The sequence below is a fragment of the Cucurbita pepo genome, chromosome LG09 (assembly GCF_002806865.2).
Source record: "Cucurbita pepo subsp. pepo cultivar mu-cu-16 chromosome LG09, ASM280686v2, whole genome shotgun sequence".
Lineage (NCBI taxonomy): Eukaryota > Viridiplantae > Streptophyta > Magnoliopsida > Cucurbitales > Cucurbitaceae > Cucurbita > Cucurbita pepo.
The window spans coordinates 1036074-1060370 of NC_036646.1; the positions used below are offsets into that span (position 1 = coordinate 1036074).

The 24297-nt window shown below is 39.5% G+C and overlaps 6 protein-coding genes, 1 long non-coding RNA gene and 3 other non-coding genes across 21 annotated transcripts; 4 read left to right on the top strand and 6 right to left on the bottom strand.

The window, feature by feature from the left end:
* Positions 1–675: 675 nt before the first annotated feature.
* LOC111802338 (zinc-finger homeodomain protein 11-like) lies at positions 676–1691 on the bottom strand. Its single transcript, XM_023686666.1, has one exon. It carries the CDS (start codon positions 1498–1500, stop codon positions 859–861), a length of 642 nt encoding a protein of 213 aa, XP_023542434.1. The 5' UTR covers positions 1501–1691; the 3' UTR covers positions 676–858.
* A 2236-nt stretch (positions 1692–3927) lies between these two features.
* On the bottom strand, positions 3928–9622 carry LOC111802745. 11 transcript variants are annotated; one of them, XR_002816299.1, is made up of 9 exons: positions 7726–7863; positions 7323–7643; positions 6693–6764; positions 5926–5993; positions 5604–5760; positions 5280–5360; positions 5073–5162; positions 4413–4515; positions 3928–4225 (listed from the first exon to the last, which is right to left on the bottom strand). XR_002816299.1 is itself a non-coding variant. In XM_023687225.1 (9 exons), exons 2-9 carry the CDS (start codon positions 7617–7619, stop codon positions 4508–4510), a joined length of 876 nt encoding a protein of 291 aa, XP_023542993.1. In that variant the 5' UTR covers positions 7620–7643; positions 7726–7863; the 3' UTR covers positions 3928–4507. The 11 variants fall into 11 exon arrangements, 6 of the variants coding, with proteins under 6 accessions (XP_023542993.1, XP_023542991.1, XP_023542990.1 ...); XR_002816298.1 differs by having other exon boundaries at positions 3928–4230; XR_002816300.1 differs by having other exon boundaries at positions 3928–4230; positions 4406–4515.
* On the bottom strand, positions 8319–8403 carry TRNAM-CAU. Its single transcript is given in 2 exon segments — positions 8319–8354; positions 8366–8403. It is a non-coding gene; the product is annotated as a tRNA-Met (tRNA).
* A 271-nt stretch (positions 9623–9893) lies between the features above and the next one.
* TRNAM-CAU lies at positions 9894–9978 on the bottom strand. The gene is given in 2 exon segments: positions 9894–9929; positions 9941–9978. It is a non-coding gene; the product is annotated as a tRNA-Met (tRNA).
* A 73-nt stretch (positions 9979–10051) lies between these two features.
* Positions 10052–10136, bottom strand: TRNAM-CAU. Its single transcript is given in 2 exon segments — positions 10052–10087; positions 10099–10136. It is a non-coding gene; the product is annotated as a tRNA-Met (tRNA).
* Positions 10137–10626: 490 nt separating this feature from the next.
* Positions 10627–12228, top strand: LOC111802349 (extracellular ribonuclease LE). The gene is made up of 3 exons (XM_023686679.1): positions 10627–10747; positions 10846–11001; positions 11666–12228. The coding sequence occupies exons 1-3, from the start codon at positions 10643–10645 to the stop codon at positions 12086–12088; spliced, it is 684 nt and encodes a 227-aa protein (XP_023542447.1). The 5' UTR covers positions 10627–10642; the 3' UTR covers positions 12089–12228.
* A 1068-nt stretch (positions 12229–13296) lies between these two features.
* LOC111801473 (pentatricopeptide repeat-containing protein At2g02980, chloroplastic) lies at positions 13297–15550 on the top strand. Its single transcript, XM_023685484.1, has one exon. The coding sequence runs from the start codon at positions 13604–13606 to the stop codon at positions 15398–15400; it is 1797 nt and encodes a 598-aa protein (XP_023541252.1). The 5' UTR covers positions 13297–13603; the 3' UTR covers positions 15401–15550.
* A 1164-nt stretch (positions 15551–16714) lies between these two features.
* On the top strand, positions 16715–21329 carry LOC111801856 (beta-1,3-galactosyltransferase GALT1-like). Its single transcript, XM_023686049.1, has 8 exons — positions 16715–16896; positions 17486–18353; positions 18659–18885; positions 18973–19254; positions 19578–19706; positions 19782–19961; positions 20651–20758; positions 20835–21329. Exons 2-8 carry the CDS (start codon positions 17600–17602, stop codon positions 21048–21050), a joined length of 1896 nt encoding a protein of 631 aa, XP_023541817.1. The 5' UTR covers positions 16715–16896; positions 17486–17599; the 3' UTR covers positions 21051–21329.
* LOC111801858 lies at positions 21286–23757 on the bottom strand. 2 transcript variants are annotated; one of them, XR_002816196.1, is made up of 2 exons: positions 23429–23757; positions 21286–21639 (listed from the first exon to the last, which is right to left on the bottom strand). It is a non-coding gene; the product is annotated as an uncharacterized LOC111801858 (long non-coding RNA). The 2 variants fall into 2 exon arrangements; XR_002816195.1 differs by having other exon boundaries at positions 21286–21943.
* On the top strand, positions 22377–23840 carry LOC111801857 (E3 ubiquitin-protein ligase RING1-like). Its single transcript, XM_023686051.1, has 2 exons — positions 22377–23054; positions 23753–23840. Exons 1-2 carry the CDS (start codon positions 22539–22541, stop codon positions 23789–23791), a joined length of 555 nt encoding a protein of 184 aa, XP_023541819.1. The 5' UTR covers positions 22377–22538; the 3' UTR covers positions 23792–23840.
* The last annotated feature ends 457 nt before the right edge of the window (positions 23841–24297 follow it).

Here is a 24297-nt window from a genome sequence, read left to right on the forward strand (position 1 = left end):
AAGCACGTGACAAAATGCTATGCTACTAGATATTGTATATTTTGATCCGTTACGTATTACTGTCAATCTCATGATTTTAAAACGCGTTTGCGAATGACATGGGTGATTCCCTGTTCCAAACAGATATGGAATCTACTGTCAAGATCTAACTTTTGAATTCCACTCAGACAGTTTCAAGTCCAAAATTTCAAAATTTTAAATCTTTTAAGCAAACTACCAAAAAAAAAAAAAAACACACGGCCCGGTGTTTGGCTCTAATACCCCTGTAATAGTCTACCGCTAGCAGATATTGTCTGCTTTGGCATGTTATGTAGGGTCGTTAGCCTCACGATTTTAAACACATGTCTACTAGGGAGGAGTTTCCATACTCTTTCAAACAATTCTATACTCTGTTTCCACTATCAATCAATGTGAAATCTCACAATCCACTCCCAAGAGACCAGCGCCTTCACTAGCACACCAACCCATATCTGACTTTGATACCACTGTAATAGTCCAACCCCAACGCTAACAAATATTGCCCGTTTTGACCCATTACGTATCTCCATCAACCTCACAATTTTAAAACAAAAGATAAAATTTATAACTTGCAATAATCTTTTAAGCAAATTAAGAAAAAAAAAAAAAGTTGAACTAAACATAGGTGACAATTATAATCCAAAGAAAAAACATGGAGCAAAGAACCAGCTGCAGGAAACATAATAAGATACAAAAGAGTACGAGATTCTTCAGAGACAACAAACATGTTTATGCAACTATTAAGAACTCATTCACTTAACTCTCTAAATTTCCCAAAATGTTCCCTAAATAATTGCTTCCCATGAACATGTTCAAGGGTTAATTAATGGTGAAGTTAAGTTATGAGCTCTGTTTTGAGTCATCCCTTCCATTTTCGCTACTCTGAGAATCTCTGTTTTTCTCTGTTCTTCCTCCCATGTATTTGTTATTATGCATCCAAACTCTAAGCACCCGTTTTCCGATCCCAATTTCATTACAGAATTCCTCCACTAACCTTTCATCACATTTCCCAATTTTCCATCCCATTTTCTCGGAGAAAGATCGCATCTTTTGCTTTTGATCCCTGCTGAATTTGGTCCTGTTTCTCTTCCTCTGTTTTGGGTTGAATCGACCGCCACGCTGCTCTTGCGCCGCCGCGCCGGTGCTCAATGCCAGCAACATATGAGGGGCGGAGAAGTGAACTGGCGGTGGGATGTGCGAAATCTGTAAAGGGATCGGCGAGGATGGGCTTTGAGGCTTCGGCGACGGCGGTGTGCAGAGGCGATATGATTGGAAACGTCGGTGGGTGGGGAGATTCTGCCAGGAATCGTCCGGTTCACGGCGGTGGAAGTTGCGGTGGCAACCACAGGCTGCGCAATTTAGAGAAGTGGGATCGGAGGGTGTGGCGGTAAGTAAAGGCATAAACTCGCCGCAGCCGTCGAGGGCGTGGCCGCCGACGGTGGCGGCGTGATTCTTGAGACATTCTCTGTAATAGATGAACATGGGGGTTGGTTTTGGAGGGTGTTGATTGTTAGCGTCGGCTGATCTCGTTTTATGATGGAGATTATTTGGTTGTTTTGGTGTAAGAGAATGATTAGGGACACGATTAAGGAGGGAAAAAGGGACTAATTTTGCATTAGAAGAAGATGATTATGATTATGAACAATGAGACGACGTGACGGTGACGACAATAATGATTAAATTTGGGATCAGAATGTGTAACAATTTGAGTGTTTGACCAAGACACGTTTTAATTTAACAAATAATAAATCAGATTTAAGATGATTAAACATAATTAAATATAATAATTTTTTTAAAAAAAAATGATGGAGGGTGAGGACGAGAAAGGAAGAGCAAGAAGTTGGGAAATTTGATGGCCATTAATTAATGAAAAAAGAAATTTAGGTATTGATTCAAATTAGATATAAATCCTTTGATATTTTGATATTTGATTTGATATGCACCCAACAATTAATCAAATTTATGTCTTGATTATCTTTTTAACTAATATTTTTGAGAAGTGGGGTGGGTCGATATTCGATCATTATTAGATGTACTTTGGACGAGTTCAAAAATTTGGGTCGGTTGGATTGGTAACTTAACCCAACTTCAAAAATTTCACAACTGAATCCTCTGTTTTTGGGTTGGGTTTGGGTTTTGTGAAACAACAAAGCATTGAACGGAGGAGCCCGATGAGAAATACAGAGTGGAGAAGTTCGATGAAAGTGGAATAGAGTGCTGAGCGAAGAGCTAGTTGGCGATGATGATCAATGAGAAACATAGAGACTAGGTCGAGCGAAGAAATGGGAATTGAGAAGAGAGTCCAACAAAGAAATAAAGAGGTGAGCGACGTCGACATCTGAGGACACACAGAAGTGAGACAAGAGTGACGACATACAAAGAGTGTTGAGAGGAGTCGAACGACGAAGACAAATACTGTGATGTGAGTGTGTGAGACAAAGAGTGCAAGAGTCGAGACTTCATTTCACTTACCCAATTACGCTAGTAGAGGTCGAAGACGAACACTGCGTGAGTCTGCAAGACAAAGTCTCTAACTCACTGCTAAAGAGTAGAGAGAGAGGGAGAGACAGGCAGTCTGTAGTGCAGACGCATACGCAGACGATGACTCACAGATTGGGGCTGCATGGGCTTGAGCCTATTTTATTTTCTTTTTTTCTTAAGGTTCTCGAGTTGGGTCGGGTTGACCCAATACTTTAAATTTCGAACCCTCAAATCGGGTCCTAAAAAAACAAACCCAATTTAAACACGAAATCATTTTAAACTCAACCCAACCCTTATAATTCGAATTGGATTCTCAGGTTAGAATGTACACCCCTACTCATTGTTTGAGGCACGTGGTCATTTTTAAACCATATAAGGCCAAAGAGAATGAATAAATCAAAGGGCATAGGATGTCGGGTTTAGTGTGATAATGGAAGCCATTAAGAGCATAATTAAGGGGGTGGGGAGGGGAGGGGTAAAATCAAAGGGAAGAGGTGACAGATTTGTCTCATAATGAAAGATAATGCTGAGTCATTGAAATGACTAATGAGTGATTAAATTAGGAGTGAAGAAAGCAGCACAAATCTTTGCGGCTTCACCCTTTTTTCACACTTCAATTTTATCTTTGAAATGACATTATGACAACCAGAGGCCAAGGCGTGCTCTAATTAATGGCCAGGCCGTGGATGTGCCGCAACTAATGCGGTGGACATGCCGGTGCCGCCATAGTTATAGGCCTAGGGGGTTGCGGCACTATGATCTAACATCACCATGCGTCCTCCTTATTGGCCATATAATCAAACTTTACAATTTACTTTCCCCTCCACATATTTATCCGTGAAAAAAAGAAAAAAAAAAGGGAAACGAAAAATAAAGTCCTGCACATCAATTAGAGAGAGAAATCATGAGGCTGAGGCTGAATACATAATGGATAAAAGTGGACAATATCTGCTAGCATTGGATTTGGGGACAATATTTGCTATATGTGGCCTTAGGTGTTATGGACCGATCTGATCTGATCTTTGACAAAGTTATAGGGTATGCTTTGTTGGCTTTGTTTGATTTGGAGTGGAAATGAAACAAACTAAGAAGATAAAGGTGAATACAATGAATGGGCAAGAGGGGGCATGAATATATGAAGGTTATGGTGGAAAAGTGGTAGGATTGGAGTGGAATAGATGGAAGGGATTGATGAAATGGGAATGGGAATGGGAGTAGTCAACAGAACAAAGAACGTGGCGGCAGTAAGTACATTTTCTTTAAAGCCAAAGGGACCAAAAATTCATATGGTTTTGGTGAAATTATCCTGTCAGAAAAGTCATCAACCTACCTCATCCTTACCCCCTTACACCAAGTATTCTCTTTGGTCATAAATGATCATTTCTATTAGTGTAATTCCAGCTCATCTAAGAAAATGCATGGAGGAAAGGAAAGGAAAGGAAAGGAATGCACCATTATGAAGAACAATAAGACAGATACTAAAAATGCCAACAGGTTCATCATGCATCAGCTTTTATTATTATTCCCTTTTGTAATCAAAACAAATGAAATGAACCTCTTCTTTTGGTTGATTGATGACTTGATGTGGATCAGGCGCCATGGATTTCCCCTTTTTTTGTGCATATCCTCCCTGGAAACACCCTTAAGAATGAGCTTATGCTGCTTTTGTTGCATCAATTGGACTTCTTGGATCTGTCTGATGGTTTGTGGCCCTTCTTTTGTGCACCTGCTCTAGAGCAAACAAACAAGAAGAAGCATGACTGATTATGAAGCTATCATTTAATGCATGAATTATGACTGTTGGAACAAATCCCCCCTTGAAAGTTAATCGACCATCGGCTTCTTTTGCCTATTTGACCGCCCATATATATCATTAAATCAGTTTTCTAGGTGACAAAAAGTTTACTCAATACTTGGTTCTTGTTCCGACTCCAACTGCTCTTCTTTATGCTGTTCTTTGTTCTTTCAACAAGGGGATCTGGGAAGTCAGAGGCGTCTAGCTTGATATTCAACGCACTGCAAAGAGATCCATGTTGAATGTTTTGATTAAAAGCGTAAGATAAGATAGTTACAAGACAGACAGACCAAACATATAGGTATTTCTAATATATCAGAGACTTTTTAGCCATACCCACTATTTCTGTTTGGAGTCCCCCAACTATGGTTAAGTTTTTGTTGCTTAATTACTAAGGGCTATGAGATTGTAAATCAAGAAAAACAATTGCATTCTTGTGAAGAATTACTCTCGGTGTTTGCAAAATGAATGTAGAAGTCAGATTACAAGATATAGACACTGGTTTTAAGGGAGATCTAGATTTGCCCGTTTCGGTGCTAAAACCATTGGGGGGGATAAATGAAGAGGTTATACAATTTGCACCTATGTAAGTTAAACAGTGTCCTGGTGGGAAGTCATTTGAGGTCCTCATGAAAGTGCGCATAAAAGCAACTTGTGCTGCACCTAAGACTACGGCCTCCCGTTCCTCAAATTAGGCAGAACATAAAGGAAAGCAAACATTTAGTAAATAAACTTGAAGTTGAATCATTAGTTAACGAATGTGGGAGGTAATATCCACCAGTCTTCGTTGTCGACGTTGCAAGATGCTGATTGCACAAGCCATAATGTAGCAGGGCAAGAGAAAACCAGCTGCTCGAAGCAAGAAAATCTGAACAGTATGGTTGAAAACAACATGCACAAATTGAGCAACGTCAAAGATAATAGAAAAAGGAAAACCGTCAAAGATTGTTGCCCATTCCACATTAAAACAATGAACTCGACTTACAGAGAAGAACGCAGACACGTAATCATCGTCTTCAGAATCGGAGACTTCCATTGCATGGCGCAAGAAAAGTAGGATCATGAGCTGCCATATTGAAATCAAGCAAATGATGTTATCCCATGGAATGGAAAACCCTTCAAGAGTGAGGCCAAGCATTAAAAACACCTTCAGGAGTGAGGTATTAGCACAATGGTGTATCTGTTAGCTAGTTATTGAGATTGTAGGGTATCTATATTTACATCAATTTATGAGAAGTGAATGATAATAATAAGACTTGTGATTATATTACCGAGACTTCTTATGTGTGATATCAAACAGTAAACTTACAATAAGAGCAGCTGCTCGACAAAATGCTGCTCCACCGGCATCAGAAGCAGCATATTCATCATACTCGACTTCCAATAAATTACGCTCAGTCTCTGCAAAAGCCAAAAGGCGAGGATCGTGTAAACTCAAAGGTGTGCCAGTAATGGTCCACCCTCCCCTGCAGAAGCAAGAACGCAAACAAAGATACGACACGTTTAGCTCAATATCGAAAATGAAAAAAAAAAAAAAAATCAGAGAGTTAACCATAATTTTTCAACAAAAACATTTCAAAAGATAATCCTGGAACTTTCTAAAGCAAGGAAGTTTGAAGCATGTAAGGTACCCAATATCAATAGACGTTTCTTCAACTCGAGGGGGAGGTGGTGGAGCTGTATAATCAGGCTGGTAAGGCTGTACATAATATGTAGGAGTATAAAATCAGATAAGCTGAACCTCTAGAAAACCATAACATTCAAAGTAGTTGAATTGTTCCATATATATGCGTTAACGCTCATCATCTTAATTTTTTAATCTTTTAATAGTCAAACTGTAACATTTCTTGACTTCATTTTCAATGGAAATATCATTACATAAGAAACGTTTTCTTTCAGCTTATTCTATCCAAGATGCTTTCACCGGATTGTGTCATGGCGCATCCGTGATGTATTGAATGAGTACCATGCGGCCACATAACATAACATGTCGAGTGCACGTGTGTATATATATACAAAAAAAAAAACCACTTTCATTGAAAAATATGAATACAAACACCCCTCACAACAGCAAAGCAACAAGTTTGCCAAAGAATTCTTCCTGTTGGATGATGGAAGTCCCATATCGACTAATTTAGGGAATGATCATGGGTTTATAAGCGAGGAATACTAACTCCATTGATATGAGGCCTTTTGGGGAAGCCCAAAGCAAAGCCATGAGAGCTTATGCTCAAAGTGGACAATATCATACCATTGTGGAGAGTCGTGTTTGTCTAACACTGCCCTTATCCCGAAAAGGGGGCACAACCGTACCTCCTCTAGTATAATATCGACATCAAATGCATATATGATTCCAAGGACTTGATATAACCAGGTAAAATCAAGAATGTAAACATACCTGATGACAAATCTCACAAATGATATCCCCTTTTTCATTGCACCAATGCTGTATACACTTCCGATGAGCATACTGGGAAAGTAATCATTGTTAACATCTCATCTAAATCATAATGCAACACAAACAGTAAATGCCTCATTAGATGCATTTGAGATAACCGAAACAAGAGAAATGTAAATGGCCTTATAGCATACGGAATGTAAGTACATTCCTAAGAAAAATATTCCTCACAATTATGGCGTTCACTTTCACATATACATATACATTTCTTAATCCCACAACGATTGGAGGGGACAACGAATGCCAGCGAGGACACTAGGTCCGGGAGGGGGTGAATTGTGAGATCCCACATCGATTGGAGGGGGGAACGAAGCATTGCTTATAAGAGTGTAAAAGCAGGAAGCCCGAAAGGGAAAACCCAAAGAAGGTGAGTTTGGGCTGATACAGGTGTAAATTTTCACATCACCATCGACTAAGCCAGCCATTATTTATTGTTAATCCCATAAGGTATATACCGTTAGCGATTTGCAACTAGACCTAAATCCAAACTATTTGAATATAGAACGAAGCAGAGGTTCTATAAAGTTTTATAATGCTTCATTTCTAAAACGAGGGATCAATCATTTATACCTTAAGACTTCCACTACAGGCGCATGGCGTTTCGAGCTTCTTAATCACGTCCTCATCCTGACAAATGCGACACTCCGCTGTCTGAATCAATGAATCATCCTCTCCATCCAAACCCTCATTCTTTTCTTCCCTCTCATCAGCATTGGAATTGGACGTCGAATTAGACAAGCCCACTGAATCGCCGTCCAAGTTCCCTGCGACCGGCAAGAGAGGAACAACCTCAATCGGGCTGAGCTCCGAATCAACGGGCGCCGGCCGAATTAATCGATCCACATACAAAGCGAGATGATCGCTCATTCTCCGCAACCAGAAATCAAACACCTAAGTCACCAAAAACAAACCTCATTGGCTCACAGTCGCAAATAATTAAACACTACAGGAATTAAAAACAAAAGAGGCGTACTAGTAGTAATCGGAGCAAATGATGAGAAAGCTAGAATCCCCAGCGATCGCGCTGAGAGGGCAGCGGACCGGAGGGGTTCCGGAGCAGTGCTGAAGAGCGGAGGAAGAATGAGGAGGGACTTACTCAAATGGAAGTGGGCTGGATCAAATTGGGACATAATCCAAGAACATACATGTGGTAATGCAATGAAATCGGGCTGGTTTCGTTCCGTCAAAAACGGGAATTGACCTTCGTCGCCAAGAACAACAAATCTTCTAAGGTATATAAATGTAACGAAATATACAATCCGATAACGGGACTTGTAATATTGGCGCGTAAGTAGCCGGGTCCGGGTTCTTCCTATCGTCCACGCCATCTGGCCCGCCATGCATTAAATATTCATCATTTATCCGAGATTTTAGTCAAAATATCTAAAATAGTGGGGTGAGAGTGGCTCGAACTCTCGACCTCAGGATTACTCTTTAGCTATGAGACCTACGCGCTAGCCAACTACGCCACCACCCCTGGGTGTTTACAGACTAGACAAATTTACTTACGGAATTTCATATAATCCTAATATCGCGATAATAAGATTTTAACATAATATCTAAAACTGGGGTGAGAGAGGCTCGAACTCTCGACCTCAGGATTACTCTTTAGCTATGAGACCTACGCGCTAGCCAACTGCGCCACCACCCCTTCGTGTTTACAGACTAGACAAATTTAGTTACGGAATTTCATATAATCCTCATATCGCAATAATAAGATTTTAACATAATATCTAAAAATGGGGTGAGAGAGGCTCGAACTCTCGACCTCAGGATTANATTTCTTAATCCCACAACGATTGGAGGGGACAACGAATGCCAGCGAGGACACTAGGTCCGGGAGGGGGTGAATTGTGAGATCCCACATCGATTGGAGGGGGGAACGAAGCATTGCTTATAAGAGTGTAAAAGCAGGAAGCCCGAAAGGGAAAACCCAAAGAAGGTGAGTTTGGGCTGATACAGGTGTAAATTTTCACATCACCATCGACTAAGCCAGCCATTATTTATTGTTAATCCCATAAGGTATATACCGTTAGCGATTTGCAACTAGACCTAAATCCAAACTATTTGAATATAGAACGAAGCAGAGGTTCTATAAAGTTTTATAATGCTTCATTTCTAAAACGAGGGATCAATCATTTATACCTTAAGACTTCCACTACAGGCGCATGGCGTTTCGAGCTTCTTAATCACGTCCTCATCCTGACAAATGCGACACTCCGCTGTCTGAATCAATGAATCATCCTCTCCATCCAAACCCTCATTCTTTTCTTCCCTCTCATCAGCATTGGAATTGGACGTCGAATTAGACAAGCCCACTGAATCGCCGTCCAAGTTCCCTGCGACCGGCAAGAGAGGAACAACCTCAATCGGGCTGAGCTCCGAATCAACGGGCGCCGGCCGAATTAATCGATCCACATACAAAGCGAGATGATCGCTCATTCTCCGCAACCAGAAATCAAACACCTAAGTCACCAAAAACAAACCTCATTGGCTCACAGTCGCAAATAATTAAACACTACAGGAATTAAAAACAAAAGAGGCGTACTAGTAGTAATCGGAGCAAATGATGAGAAAGCTAGAATCCCCAGCGATCGCGCTGAGAGGGCAGCGGACCGGAGGGGTTCCGGAGCAGTGCTGAAGAGCGGAGGAAGAATGAGGAGGGACTTACTCAAATGGAAGTGGGCTGGATCAAATTGGGACATAATCCAAGAACATACATGTGGTAATGCAATGAAATCGGGCTGGTTTCGTTCCGTCAAAAACGGGAATTGACCTTCGTCGCCAAGAACAACAAATCTTCTAAGGTATATAAATGTAACGAAATATACAATCCGATAACGGGACTTGTAATATTGGCGCGTAAGTAGCCGGGTCCGGGTTCTTCCTATCGTCCACGCCATCTGGCCCGCCATGCATTAAATATTCATCATTTATCCGAGATTTTAGTCAAAATATCTAAAATAGTGGGGTGAGAGTGGCTCGAACTCTCGACCTCAGGATTACTCTTTAGCTATGAGACCTACGCGCTAGCCAACTACGCCACCACCCCTGGGTGTTTACAGACTAGACAAATTTACTTACGGAATTTCATATAATCCTAATATCGCGATAATAAGATTTTAACATAATATCTAAAACTGGGGTGAGAGAGGCTCGAACTCTCGACCTCAGGATTACTCTTTAGCTATGAGACCTACGCGCTAGCCAACTGCGCCACCACCCCTTCGTGTTTACCCCTAGAAAATAACCATCTCAATTTTATATATTCCAAAGATTTTAACATAATATCTAAAAATTGGGGTGAGAGAGGCTCGAACTCTCGACCTCAGGATAACTCTTTAGCTATGAGACCTACGCGCTAGCCAACTGCGCCACCACCCCTTGGTGTTTGCAGTGTTAATCTAAAATAAGTTAGTAATTTCACATACTCCTAACACGAGTAATAATTTATATTAAAATATTATATATTTAAAAATCTTATTTTTTTTTTTAAATTTTCTCACTCCACCCTTGATACTAATTTTCGTTGAATAAAGTTTTTTTTTTTTTTTTTATAATTATCTATAAGTATAGTGTGAACTGTGAACTTTGAACTTGGAGAGTCAATGCAAGAGTCGGATCCATCCGCCAAATGGCAGTCAAAATAATTAAATTCACACACGAAAAACACAGCAAAACAAATTTAAAAAAATAGTCTATAAAAAATAAAAATTGGCCGACGTTATTAAATGACAATATGAACGTTCCTATTTAGAAGAGATCCGAAAAAGATGGCCTGTCATTTCCTGTATCCACAGATAATATTCCAAAACGATGCCTTCCTTGTACGTCTCTATATAACACCCTTTCCTTTATTCCAAAGCTTATCAAACCAATACGCATCAGCCATGTGTTCCTTCACTCGCTTTGTTCTTATCAACCTTGTCATCTTCCAATGCCTCTCGCTTCTCTGCCTCGCCCAAGACTTTGATTTCTTCTACTTTGTTCAAAGTGTGAGTTTTTACGTGTCATTTGAGACTAAACCCAGTTGGAAAGATTCAATTTTTAGTGTTGTTTTGTTGAGATTTTTGTGTTTCGTTTGGTTTTGCAGTGGCCTGGTTCTTACTGTGATACGGGAAGAAGCTGCTGCTATCCCCGCGCTGGAAAACCGTCTGCTGACTTCAAAATCCATGGCCTTTGGCCTAATTACAATGATGGCACTTACCCCTCTAATTGCGACTCATCCAACCCCTTCGATCGAACTCAGGTACTTATGTGAGATCCCACTTCGGTTGGAGAGAAAAACGAAGCATTCGTTATAAAGGTGTAGAAACCTCTCAAACGTGTTTTAAAACCTTGAGGAAAAGTCCAAAGAACTTGACAGCGGTGGGCTTAGACAGTTATAATAGTATCAGAGTCTAACACCATATAGTGTACGGACGTTGGCCCCTAAGGGAGTGGATTGTGAGATCCCATATCGGTTGAAGAGAGGAACGAAGTATTGTTTTAAAACTTTGAGAAAAAATTCAAATAAGACAATATTTGCTAACAGTGGACTGTTCAACAAATGGTAACAGAGCCAGATACCCGTCAGTGTTCTAGAAAGTACGCTGGCCCCCAAGAACATGATTGTGAGATACCACATCGTTCAGAGAGGGGAACGAAGCATTCCTTATAAGGATGTAAAACCTCTTTCCTATCAGACAAGTTTTAAAACATTAGAGTTAGACACTAAGCTGTGTGTCGGTGAAAACGCTGGCCCCTAAAGGGGTGGATTGTGAGATCCGACATCGGTTGAAGAAACGAAACGAAATATTACTTAATAATAGTGTGAAAACCTCTCGACTCGTTTTAAAATTTTAATGAAAAATACGAAAGAAAAAGTCTAAAGAACACAATATTTACTGGCGGTGTTTATATATGGGACGCAGATATCAGATTTGGTGAGCAGCATGCAAAGGAACTGGCCATCACTAGCGTGTCCAAGCAGCGACAGCACGAAATTCTGGGCGCATGAGTGGGACAAACATGGGACATGCGCGGAGTCCGTGCTCGACCAACATGGATACTTTGAGACGAGCCTGAAGCTTAAAAGCCAAGCCAACATCCTGCAAGCTCTGGAAACAGCAGGAATAAACCCAGATGGAAGTTATTACAGTTTGGATAAGATTAAGAGTGCCATAGAAGAAGGAGTTGGGTACAGCCCTGGAATCACCTGCAACGTGGATGATTCCGGCAACCGTCAACTGTACGAGGTTTACTTGTGCGTGGATTCTTCCGCCTCTGGTTTCATAAATTGCCCAATTTTCCCGAGCGGACAATGTGGCTCTACCCTTGAGTTTCCCAAATTTTAGGAACTCGATGGTCTTATGTTTATCTTATTTCTTGCATTTTGTTTTCATGTTGGGAAAGTTCTCTATTTGTAATCAGAATTAAATAAGTTACAAAGGAAAAGAAAATGGAAATGGAGAGAACATTTATATAAGATATTTGTCTATAATAAAAGTCAAATATGATACACTTTTTGTGGAGATGTCAGCAACGTGGAGATGGGAAGATACATATTGTGTACGACGGTTGCTAGCGACAATAAGTTTTCAAAGGAAATGATAATCTAATTCAACATGTTTGGCTCGCTTGTGAGAAACGGGATTAAAGCTAAAAAAAAGAAATAGCACTTTTGATGTCACACAAGACTAAGAGTTGTTGTGGAATAGAAACCTTAACATAACGAAGAATATGTTTGATAGAAACAGTAGGGATATGCAGTAGTTGATTGACAGAATTGATAGTATTGACAATATCTGAGCCCGTAATGGTCAAGTACTGAAGGGTGTGGATTGATTTGCTATCGAACAAATGAGTACGAGTAAATAAGAAATAGATTAAGAAAACTACATTAATGACTAATGCCAATAATGAAACCCTAAGATATGCGTATTTAGAGGAGAGCCAAGAGTGAAGACAAATCGATTACATTTAAAGCATTAGAGCAGAGGAAATTACAGTCACGAGGATTGACCCAGAGATACAATTCTATTCGGAGCATCACCATTGTCAAGAGTAGAGGCCGACAATGAAACCAAAGCAGGAGGAGTTGAGATTAAGGGATTTGCAACTGGAATTTCCACCGGTGACTTCGAAGGAGCAGTAGGCGAAGTCGATGGAGAAGCAAGTTTCAATGAAAATTTACTCGTCCAACTCTCGAGAAAAATCAACTTAGCTATATTATGTAATTAAAGAAATTAATGTAATTTACCTTTTAAAAATACTATTATACCCTTGTATTTAAATTTAGAGGTTTCAAACAAACAAAAAATAATCAATTTCGATCATTAAATTATTTATATTTTTTTAAGGATGAAAGTGAAAGGGAAAAAGGAAAAATGAATGGAAAATTATAACTGTGGTAAAAAGTAAATTAATTTATTTTATTTATTTGAGGTTTTTCTTAATGAAAGGTAATTTTGTAATTAGGTTAAAATGACAATTATTTATTTATTTAAAAAAGATAAAATAAAATAAAATAAAAACGAGGATCGTAGAATTTCAGATAGAGGATTTTGCTTCTTTCCTAAAGATGAGGTTTTCTCTATCCATTTCCGGAAAGTGGGCGCTTGCCGGCGTCACTTTCTTCTTGCAACAACAATCCTTTATGCATTTTCAAGGTAAATTGTTTCTGTCTCTCTGACCTTGCTTGACGGCGAATTGGATACTGGAAGCACGATTCAGTGCAGTATCCAGCTTCATCCTGTTCTTGCTCTTTGATTTCTGGGTTGAATTTCAACTAATTTCAGTACTCCGGCGGGAATTTTATGCAAGTTGTTTTGAAGTTGAGATAATTTACGTTCCTAGAATTGAGTATTCAAATGGCAATCTCGTGTATTCCAACAAGCCAATTTGCTCTCTCAAAACCCAAGAATGAGTTCATAAATCAACCCCACCCACTTTCTCTTTTCTCCAAATGTTCATCTCTGAGGGAGCTCAAGCAAATTCAAGCTTATACCATCAAAACAAATCTTCACAATGACATCTCTGTTCTCACAAAGCTCATTAATTTCTGCACGCGTAACCCCACCATTTCGTCCATGGACCATGCCCACCACCTGTTCGATAAAATGCTTGACAAGGATATTGTACTGTTTAACATAATGGCTCGTGGTTATGCTCGCTCTAATTCTCCATATCTTGTATTCTCTCTTTTTGCTCAAGTCCTGTGCTCTGGATTGCTTCCTGATGACTACACATTCTCGTCTCTTCTCAAGGCGTGTGCTGGTTCCAAGGCCTTGGAAGAAGGCAGGCAGTTGCATTGCTTTGCTATTAAACTAGGACTTGGTCACAATATTTACATATGCCCAACCCTTATAAATATGTATGCGGCGTGCAATGACATGAATGCAGCACGGGGAGTTTTTGATGGAATGGAGGAGCCATGTATTGTTAGCTATAATGCCATTATTACAGGCTATGCTCGAAGTAGTCAACCCAATGAGGCTTTGTCATTGTTTAGAGAATTGCAAGCTAGCAATCTTGAGCCTACTGATGTTACAATGCTTAGTATAATTATGTCATGTGCTCTGTTGGGAGCACTAGATCTTGGAAGGTGGATTCATGAATATGTTAAGAAGAAAGGATTTGATAAATTTGTGAAGGTGAACACTGCACTTATAGATATGTATGCGAAATGCGGTAGTATAGTTGATGCCATTTCGATCTTCGAGGGAATGCGTGTGAGAGACACACAAGCTTGGTCTGCAATGATAGTTGCATTTGCAACTCATGGGGATGGCTTGAAAGCCATCTCGATGTTCGAAGAGATGAAGAAAGCAGGAGTTCGACCTGATGAGATTACGTTTTTGGGACTTTTGTATGCTTGCAGTCATGCTGGACTAGTAGAGGAAGGTAGAGGATATTTCTATAGCATGTATAAAAACCATGGAATAACTCCAGGGATCAAGCATTATGGATGTATGGTCGATTTGCTTGGTCGAACAGGTCGACTAGACGAGGCTTATAAGTTCATAGATGAATTGGCAATTAAGCCGACACCTATTCTCTGGCGCACCCTGTTATCTGCTTGCAGCAACCACGGTAATGTCGACTTGGCAAAGCGAGTCATTGAACGGATTTTTGAATTAGATGATTCCCATGGAGGCGACTATGTCATATTATCGAACTTGTGTGCTCGATTAGGAAGATGGGAGGACGTGAACCGTCTGAGGAAATTGATGAAAGATAGAGGGGTGGTGAAGGTTCCTGGGTGTAGTTCTGTGGAGGTAAACAATGTAGTACATGAGTTCTTCTCTGGTGATGGAGTTCACTCCATTTCAGTCGAGCTGCGACGAGCGCTCGACGAGTTAATCAAGGAAATAAAGTTAGCGGGATATGTACCGGATACTTCTTTAGTATATCATGCTGATATGGAAGAGGAAGCGAAAGAGCTTGTCCTGAGATATCACAGTGAAAAGCTAGCCATGGCTTTTGGGCTCCTAAATACACCTCCCGGTACAACCATAAGGGTAGTCAAGAACCTCCGAATTTGTGGAGATTGTCACAATGCTGCAAAGCTTATATCTCTGATTTTCGGGAGGCAGATCGTCATTAGGGACGTTCAACGATTCCATCGCTTTGAAGACGGGCAATGCTCCTGTTGTGATTTCTGGTAATAGAATATGTTGAAATCATAAGCCATTGTTACAGTTGACATTTCTTCTGCAATGGCCATGCTCCTTTATGTTTGTATAGCCATGAAGATCTCAGAACAAGATTCATTTGAAGTTTCGACCTCCCCCATATATCCATCAGTGTATCATTGATTATCATTGATTGTCCCGTTCCCGTAGAACCTATCACTAAAATATCTTTGGGATTAGAGTTGAGCGGAGGGAAAAGGGTTTTTCATAAAATGGAAAATTCAAACTATTAGCCACACATGAGGTTTGTGAGTAAATGATTGTTTGATAATGAACAAGTAATGCTCGTATTTCTGCCAAACAAGATGTATTGAACTCATAATTCATTAGAGACTTTTGATGAATGTCAACAAAGTCTCATAAATAAACTCCTCTAGTCGTTCAATCATTAGATAACCAGAGTCATTTTATGAGAAATTCTTCCTATGAGTCAAGCTCGGTAGAATTTGATTAGTCTTTTTTTATGTCGGGATAATGTGACTATTGCTTAATATCAGTTGAATGTCGATATACGAGTACGAGCATTCATCCAACATTGATTGCCTCTTGATCAAAGTACTTTTAAGTTTCTCTTTCATACATTTAACATTTTAAAACGGTAAGCTATATCCTACTAACCTCTACTAACCTCCTCGAATAATTCCATCAACTGGTTTGTTTTATGTATTTCTTTTGACGGTCGCCCACCGATCACCAAAAACTGATATTTTGGTTCGGTTATAATTATAGATAAGATAGAAATTGAATTCCATTGGTAAACAAAATTAATACTCTTACAATCATTCATACCCAACCAATTATAGGTCGTTGAAACGACACCGTTTTGGATGGTTGTTGAGGTATTAGGTGAAATTGGAAAAATTCAACTGACGTCCAAGGACGTAAATTAAAAGGAAAGACATGAAGATAAGACTCTTCGTAAAAAGAAAAAAGAAAAAGAAAAAGAAAAGTATATAAAAATCGAGGACGACAAGGACAAGACCTTTCTTCTGAACAGTCCAATGAAAACCCGCCACGTCAAACAGCGAATTTGATTATGTGTAAAGATGGCTTTACGCTATTGGTTTGTCGCGGAGGGAGAAGCGACCGACCGGGTAACCCGGAAAATAGTTCATCGCTTTTTCCCTTTTGAAATTATAGATTAAACGGTGTCGTGTTTTTTTTTTTTTTTTTTTTATTAGNATCAAATTTGAAGTTTGAAGATCTGGGATTTATTTAATATATTATTCTCTATTATTCTCTTTTTTTTTTTCTTTTTTTTTTCTATTTTTTATTTCCTGTCTTTTGCTTTGACGTCGACCCCAAGCTTGAAACGACAGCGATCTATTACTCTCTCTCTCTCTTTCTCTCTTTATTCTTCTTCTTCTTCATCTTCTTCCACCGTCTTCCAACTTCTCAATTTTTTTGCCGCCTTTTCTACATTTTCTCTGCATTTCTCTCCGGCGGAAGTTCCTCTTCGCATTTTCGAGGTAAATTTGCTTTCCATCTCCACTTTTACTGTATTTGTTCTTCTTCGATGGACTACTTGTTCTATGGAACGCTTAGACAATGTCTTTGGATCTCTTTGTGATTTCCGTCGCCGGAATTTTGTTTGAGGTTTCTGTGTGAGATTCTGATGATTTGCTAGTTGAAGGAGATCGAGTATTGTTTTGCTGTTTGTTTTGTACTTGTTTGAGGTTGGAGAAATTGTATCTAATGAAGTGCGGATGAATTTTTTGTTGTTTTTGTTTAGTGTTCCTTTTCTTTTGCTTCTCCTTGTGTTTTCTGGTACTGTTAATAATTTTAGTTTGAGTTTTGTAATTTTTTTTTTTGAGAAAGTGTTTTTTGCGATTTACGCGGGATGTAAGGTCGGATTATTGATGTTAGAATTAAGTTCTGAAACTTATTAACTATCTGTCGTAAGTAGCTGGCCTACTATCTTGTGCATTAAGTAGCAATAGGATTTGCGATATCTTGCAATTAATGCATGTCGAAGGTCTCATTTAATTTATATCTACCACTTGTTCCGAGAGATTTCTGTTCTTTGTCATCAATTGTTTCGTGTAAATATGCTTTCAGAATTAGTCTCGAGGAGCAAGATTTCCAGCGGCTGGGGGTTTATTTTGTTGTTGCTTAATGATGGTGGCTTGGGATTAGAGCTATTGGTTATTAGGCAATTGTTTAATTGCCAGAATGAAGAAAAATTATGGCTGGGTTCTGGTTGCGTCCTTGTCTATGCTGTTGTTGATGGTTTATGTTATCTCAAGAAGTTCAACTCGGCAAAATTATTATGCAACGCCCTTGTACAATTCCGTTGATCCTCTTGAGTGGCTCAATCCTGCAGTTCCAACTGCAGTACAAAATCCTGAAATTGCATATCAAGTGATTTCTGCTGACTCTATAATATCCAGTCTGTTCACTCCGGGGAATTTTACGGATGGAGAGAATCGAGCTCTTCAGACTTGGAACCATTTAAGAACCATAATTAATCATACACGAGGTTTGCCTAATGCCGTTGAGGCCATTAAGGAAGCTGGGGGTGTATGGGATATTCTCAAGGCTTCGATTGAAAAGGAAAGGCTTGGTTATACGAATGGAAGTGCACGTGCAAAAGAGAAGCAATGTCCTCATTTTCTAACTAAGATGAATGCTACAAAGCTTGAGCACAATGGTCATAAGCTGAGAATGCCATGTGGCCTGACTCAGGGTTCTTCAATCACAGTCATTGGCATTCCAGATGGACTTCTTGGAAATTTTCGAATTGACTTGACAGGGGAACCACTGCCTGGGGAGCCTGATCCACCCCTCATTTTGCATTATAATGTTCGGCTTTTGGGGGATAAGTTAACTGAGGATCCTGTAATTGTTCAGAACACCTGGACAGTTTCTCATGATTGGGGAGATGAGGAGCGATGTCCATCCCCTGATTCTGATGAAAATGGAAAAGGTATAAACGTCTATCATATTTCCTTTGAATAATTTCATGCATTCACTATGCAAAATAACTATTTTAGTCAAAATTATGTTTTAAAAATGGAGTCTAGATTAAATTGTGTTGCTTCTATTTATAAGCAATTCAAGTTTGATTACATACGATCTTACCTTGTGGCTCGCTGATGTTAAAGTTATTAATGCATATGCTTGCATAATTTTCAACAACATTGACTCAAGTCGCACGATGTGCACGTAATTGATTTATCAAGCATTGTTTCCTTTCACTTTGAAATTAATGTTGTTGGTTTTATATCCTAGTGGATGAATTGGAGAAATGCAACAAGATAGTGGGCAATGTCGAAACTCGCCTTTCTGGTTCGAACAAGAATTTTAACAAATCAAAATCTATGGTGCAAGGAGATAAAACAAGACCGTACTTCCCCTTCAAACTTGGTCAACCATTTGCTGCTACACTTAGAGTGGGAGTAGATGGAATCCAGATGACAGTTGATGGAAAGCATGTTACTTCTTTTGCTTACCGCGAAGTATTATCACTCATTCTTATATTCGTTGTCTTTACGTTGATCTCTGAACAATCAATCTAATGCTGTTTTGGCTTGCTTCTTATTTAGACTTTGGAGCCATGGCTGGTCAGTGAAGTGAAGATTTCAGGAGACTTGAAATTAATTTCTGTCCTGGCTAGTGGTTTGCCCACATCCGAGGATTCTGATCATATTGTTAACATAGAAGCATTGAAATCTTCACCCCTCTCACCGGAAAAACCATTGGATCTTTTCATTGGTGTTTTCTCCACAGCGAACAATTTTAAATATCGGATGGCCATTCGGAGAACCTGGATGCAGTATCCTGCAGTACAGTCAGGGTCTGTTGCAGTTCGCTTCTTTGTTGGGTTGGTGAGCTTCGCATGTACTCTTCTTTGATTGAAAAGAATCCCATACAATCAGGCTACTTGGTTTCATAAGATTCTAAGTTTTAGCTGTTCGTCACATGAACCACAATTTATTTCCAAAATTTATCTTGAGGCCACTTCTAAGTCTGCTCATAATGTTTTCAAGTGAAGTTGAGTGAGCTGCTTAAGAAGCCTGCTACTCTATTTTTAAAAATCTATTGGTTGGGTACTTGAATTTGAATGATTCATCAGTTGTTCATAAGAAAAGTGTGAGTTCATAAAGAATACAGTTTTAAGTGGCTTAAAATCAGTTTGCTTCATTTGCAGCATAAGAACCAAATAGTCAATGAGGAACTGTGGGATGAGGCCCGAACATATGGTGACATACAGATGATGCCTTTTGTTGACTATTACAGCGTTATTACCTGGAAAACGTTGGGTATCTGCATCTTCGGGGTAAAGATTCGTTCTTTCACTAAATGATGTGAATTTATCATATGGTTCAAGTTAACAATCTCGCTGCTTTGACAGGCAGAGATTGCTTCAGCGAAGTATATCATGAAGACAGATGATGATGCCTTTGTTCGAGTGGATGAAGTTCTTGCTTCTTTAAAGAGGATTGATGCACAAAGTGGATTGCTTTATGGACTTATCAACTCAGATTCTCAACCTCACAGAGACCCTGAGAGCAAGTGGTATATTAGCATGGAGGTAATTTTCCACATCGAATTTTGCTTATATGGGGAAAGGATCTAACATTGCGTGATAACCCAAGACTAAAAATTCAGTTCATTTTTTTTTTTTTTTTTTTTCTCTTATGGGTCTTAACTAACCTTTTTGCATTACTGAAAGGAAAAAGAAAAGAAAGAAAAAAAGACTGCCCTGAAAGGAACGCTAACATGCAAGCATTTGTTCCCCAAGTTTGAGCTTGTCTGCTTCGAATTTAACCAACATTTCTGTTAAAAAAGAGTTTTTCCGAATATTATTCACATTTTTTAACAAGCTTGCTCATCATTTGCGTGTGTTAAAATATAATCAGTAGCTCAATAGGGTGAATAGGGTGAAGTACAATAATTGTATAAACCCATTGTATATTTATTTTTAGGAACATGATTTAAGTATCTTTACATATTTTAGGAAAAAGACTTAGATCTATGTTAGGAATAAATTGTCCGGTCTCTACTCTAAATACCCCTTTCACCCTACTTCATTAGGGAGAGTGTTCAATGGTTTCTTCAAAATGTCTGGTAATAACTTCTCGATTGGTAATAAAGAGTGCGGAGTGTTTCCCACAAAGAGTTGTGTTCAACAGCCTGTATACCGCGTTCTCGATTTATCTAATATTAGTCGGCCACTTTTTATTTTCTACCATCTTAAATTCATTGATTGCTCCAATGTAGGCATGGCCCGAAGATAATTATCCAACATGGGCACATGGTCCTGGGTATGTAGTGTCTAACGACATAGCTAAGACTATATCCAAAAACTACAAAGAGGACCGCTTAAAGGTATCTGTTATTTCATTGATCGAAAAAGGTATTATTCCATAAAGGAAAAACTAAAAACTGGATGTCATTTCTTCAGATGTTTAAATTAGAAGATGTAGCCATGGGAATCTGGATAGAAAACATGAAGAAAGACGGCCTCAAAATTCAGTACGAGAAGGACGACAGAATTCACATTGAAGGTTGTAAGGATGATTATGTGGTTGCTCATTACCAGGGACCTCGGGAGATGCTCTGTTTATGGCAGAAACTTCAGGAAGGAAATGGTATTAGATGCTGTGGTTCTGATAACTAAGAGGTACTATTCTAACGGTCGAGCTAGTACATATTAAACAACGATACAAGGGTCGATCCCCCCTGAAAGAGAAGAGGTAACATGAGAAATTTTACACCCTCTTAACAATTGCTGTGTAATTAGATGTTTGTGTAGAGAAGCCTATGAATTAAAGAGTTGCTTGAAATTTTGTACATTTCAAGTGACCGAGAGTGTCGTGTTAGAATGAGAGTTGTAGCATGTACAGTGGTATATAGTAACAATAGGCAATCAATTAAATTCTTACCAAATCGTTGCTTCATCACAATTCATTTTCAATGATGTTTGTGCAATTACATTTACAACTTGCCTTAATTCTGAACATATCTATCATTGATTATCATACAAAATCCATCTGCCTGCAATATTTGGTATAATAGATGTATGCTCCACCTCTACCCAGAACAGTATGTATCAGATTATGACCAAGTATAAAATCAATTGATTATCATACAGATTAGGAGCTAATGCATGTGCAGTTCACTCTTACTTTCCAAGGTGGGGAAGTTAAATAGCTTTGACTGGAACCCAAAGAGTGAAGAAGCCTTTGACATCAGACCAGGCATGCCACCTGCGGTAAAATCGAGCTGAATAATAGCCATCGAAAAAAATTTAGATATTTAAAAAGTAGAATTCTTGTGGTTCCGGAGAATCCAGCTACAGGAGAACCAGGAACGGAGAGCTTTCCCCCCTTTTCCGCCCGCCTCTTTGGTCTTAAAAATGCTAGTTTTAAGAATGAGTGATTCCCCTTCTCCAACCCTTACTGCCCCAACCGGATAGCGGACAGCTAATACGTTCCACTTATTGAATAGGGTTCTATGGTCGGTCCGCGACCCTTGGATACCAAAGGCGTCCTTGGGGTGATCTTGTAGTTCCTGCAGGGTGGAGACGATGGGGTCAGTCTATGGATTTTCCTTCCTTTTGCCGCATTTCGCTCAAAGGGTTGAAGGGAGATAGTGCATCAAGCTCTTCGCAAGAGCCAACTTGATCCTCTTCCCCAGTGATCCCAGATGAGGGAACCCTAAGAGAGAAGAGCCAACTTGATCCTCTGATCCCAGATGAGGGAACCCTAAGAGAGCAGCCAACTCCAACTACCGTCCATGTACGATCTCTACTAGATCTGACCTCTAATATAAATACTCCTCCAACGTGACTGAGTTAAGGGCATAACTGTAATACCATGTTAAAAAATACGACCCTCTATAATGACAATAGTGTGATATTGGATTATATACTTTCGTGGCTTTGCTTTTAGTCTCTCGGTACCGAGATATATTCATTATTTATTAATACATGATATTCCATTAATTAATTAATCAATGTCAACAATCTTGAACACATCTGACTCCAACAAATTCCAGATCCTTCTTCAACCTTCTTCTTTCTTCTTCAACCCCTCCTCTTAATACCCTCTTCTTCCTCCACTCACCCATTCTCTAATCCCTTCAGCTCCCCTCCGATTTCCCATCAATGCCTTCCGAGCCAGACCCCTCTGAGCTTTCTTCAGCCCTCGAAACACTAATTCTCAACACAGACGTGTCTCTACTGGCACCCCATTTTCTAGGTTTCGCCACTATGATCCATACAACCGCCCCTCAATCCCCAAATCAAGGAATCGAAACAAACCCCACTTTACCAGACCGGTTCATCTTCTTCAATCCTTTTCTCCATCAATTGATAATGATCCAATCCACTCCTAAGAACAGCCAGCCCCCAGCTTCCAAAGCTTCGATCATAGCCATGCCCTCTGTTCATGTCTCTGAACAAACTGAGTGCGTGATTTGCTTGGATGAGATCGAAGTCAGGGGGCTTGCTAAAGAAATGCCCTGTAACCATAAATTCCATGGCGATTGCATTGAGAAGTGGCTGGAGTTACATGGGTCGTGCCCTGTTTGTAGATATGAGATGCCAGTTGATGATGATGAAGATGAAGGGAAGAGGGTTGAAGACGAAGGGACTGAGAGAATGGGAGAAAGGGAGATTTGGGTGAGTTTTTCTTTTGATAATCCTATGGGAAATCAGGATTCTCTGCAAACTCCTTCAATTGATTCTCATCATTCTTATGTACAGTGAAATACTTACAGTTCATATATATATATATATTCTTCTCTTTGCTCTGTCTCTGATTGTGTGTAATCATGCCACTTTTCAAATGATTCCCTCAGATTAGAACAAAGATCTTTGATACTTTTAACAATTCTGGAATTAAACTGTGAGTCAATTCAGTAGAACAACTCACAAAACAGACATGATTGAATTAAGTTCGGATGGTATTCGCCCATGGCCGCATATATTGTCCGTTCTAGGCTTTCCCTTTTGAATTGTTTTAAAATGCATTTGTAAGGGAGAGGTTTACGTACCCTTATAAAGATTGCCTCGTTTCTGCTCCAATTGCTATAGATTTCCAACATCAACTTGTTCTCCTCTACATTGATGTGGATCTCATAATCTACTCTTTTCGGGGTTTAGTATCTTCGTTGGCACACCGCCTAGTATTGGAGTGGGGCGGGGCGGGCGATGATTAGCTTCAGAAATTGAATTGTCACCGTACTGCAAAGCCCTTCTGCCATTCAACATCTCTAGCAGTGGCTGCTTCTGCCATTAATTAAAATAAAATATCATCTGTTCTAAAAATTTACACCAGTTATGAATCACTCATATACATACATATACCTGGTTTGCAGCTCGGGAAGCTTGATACTCCTGGCCAAGTTGAATCATAATTAAATCTCGTGTCACAATAGCTCCACGAAGACTTGCTTTCACTACAACTTTGGTAGGTTCTGTTAATCAAACCACTCTCTATGAGTTGTCGGCTCATTTCTCAACAGGCACGCAGTCAGAATCATAATTTTTTTCTACTGCTTGCAAGCTTACGGTTTCATGTTTTGTTTTATTCTTCGATGGGTGTTTTTCACTCTTTCCTCACGTTACTACTCCACTATCAGTCACTCAGATGGTGCTTGTTGATTCACACGGGATTCCATGTACTCCATAAAAACATTTCATTAAAGTGAAGATAGACATTATTGTTGTGGAAGATTACCCAACTTTAAAATCTGCTTTTTAGATCTCTAAACTCAGCAACAAAATGGTTGACAATGTTGGGCAGTTGAAGATAAGGAATTACATCTGAAATGATGAGGAAATTGTCGTGATTCATGACTTATTTTGAAGGTGGGTTTGGAAAGAGATTGAAGAATGAAAAGGCAACATGGAAAGAGAGGAA

Excerpts from the sequence above, each read along its gene's own strand:
- LOC111801857 (XM_023686051.1), top strand. The coding sequence starts at position 22,539 with ATGCCTTCCGAGCCAGACCCCTCTGAGCTTTCTTCAGCCCTCGAAACA. Across the intron at positions 23,055-23,752 it reads TGGGAGAAAGGGAGATTTGG|CTCGGGAAGCTTGATACTCC; the intron begins GTGAGTTTTTCT and ends CCTGGTTTGCAG.
- LOC111802745 (XM_023687223.1), bottom strand. The coding sequence starts at position 9,194 with ATGAGCGATCATCTCGCTTTGTATGTGGATCGATTAATTCGGCCGGCG. Across the intron at positions 6,765-8,897 it reads CCTGTAGTGGAAGTCTTAAG|TATGCTCATCGGAAGTGTAT; the intron begins GTATAAATGATT and ends TTACTTTCCCAG. Across the intron at positions 5,361-5,603 it reads GTCGAGCAGCTGCTCTTATT|CTCATGATCCTACTTTTCTT; the intron begins GTAAGTTTACTG and ends TCAATATGGCAG.
- LOC111801856 (XM_023686049.1), top strand. The coding sequence starts at position 17,600 with ATGAAGAAAAATTATGGCTGGGTTCTGGTTGCGTCCTTGTCTATGCTG. Across the intron at positions 18,354-18,658 it reads TTCTGATGAAAATGGAAAAG|TGGATGAATTGGAGAAATGC; the intron begins GTATAAACGTCT and ends TTTATATCCTAG. Across the intron at positions 19,707-19,781 it reads TGGGTATCTGCATCTTCGGG|GCAGAGATTGCTTCAGCGAA; the intron begins GTAAAGATTCGT and ends CTGCTTTGACAG.
- LOC111802349 (XM_023686679.1), top strand. The coding sequence starts at position 10,643 with ATGTGTTCCTTCACTCGCTTTGTTCTTATCAACCTTGTCATCTTCCAA. Across the intron at positions 10,748-10,845 it reads TCTTCTACTTTGTTCAAAGT|TGGCCTGGTTCTTACTGTGA; the intron begins GTGAGTTTTTAC and ends TTGGTTTTGCAG. Across the intron at positions 11,002-11,665 it reads ACCCCTTCGATCGAACTCAG|ATATCAGATTTGGTGAGCAG; the intron begins GTACTTATGTGA and ends TATGGGACGCAG.
- LOC111801473 (XM_023685484.1), top strand. The coding sequence starts at position 13,604 with ATGGCAATCTCGTGTATTCCAACAAGCCAATTTGCTCTCTCAAAACCC.
- LOC111802338 (XM_023686666.1), bottom strand. The coding sequence starts at position 1,500 with ATGTTCATCTATTACAGAGAATGTCTCAAGAATCACGCCGCCACCGTC.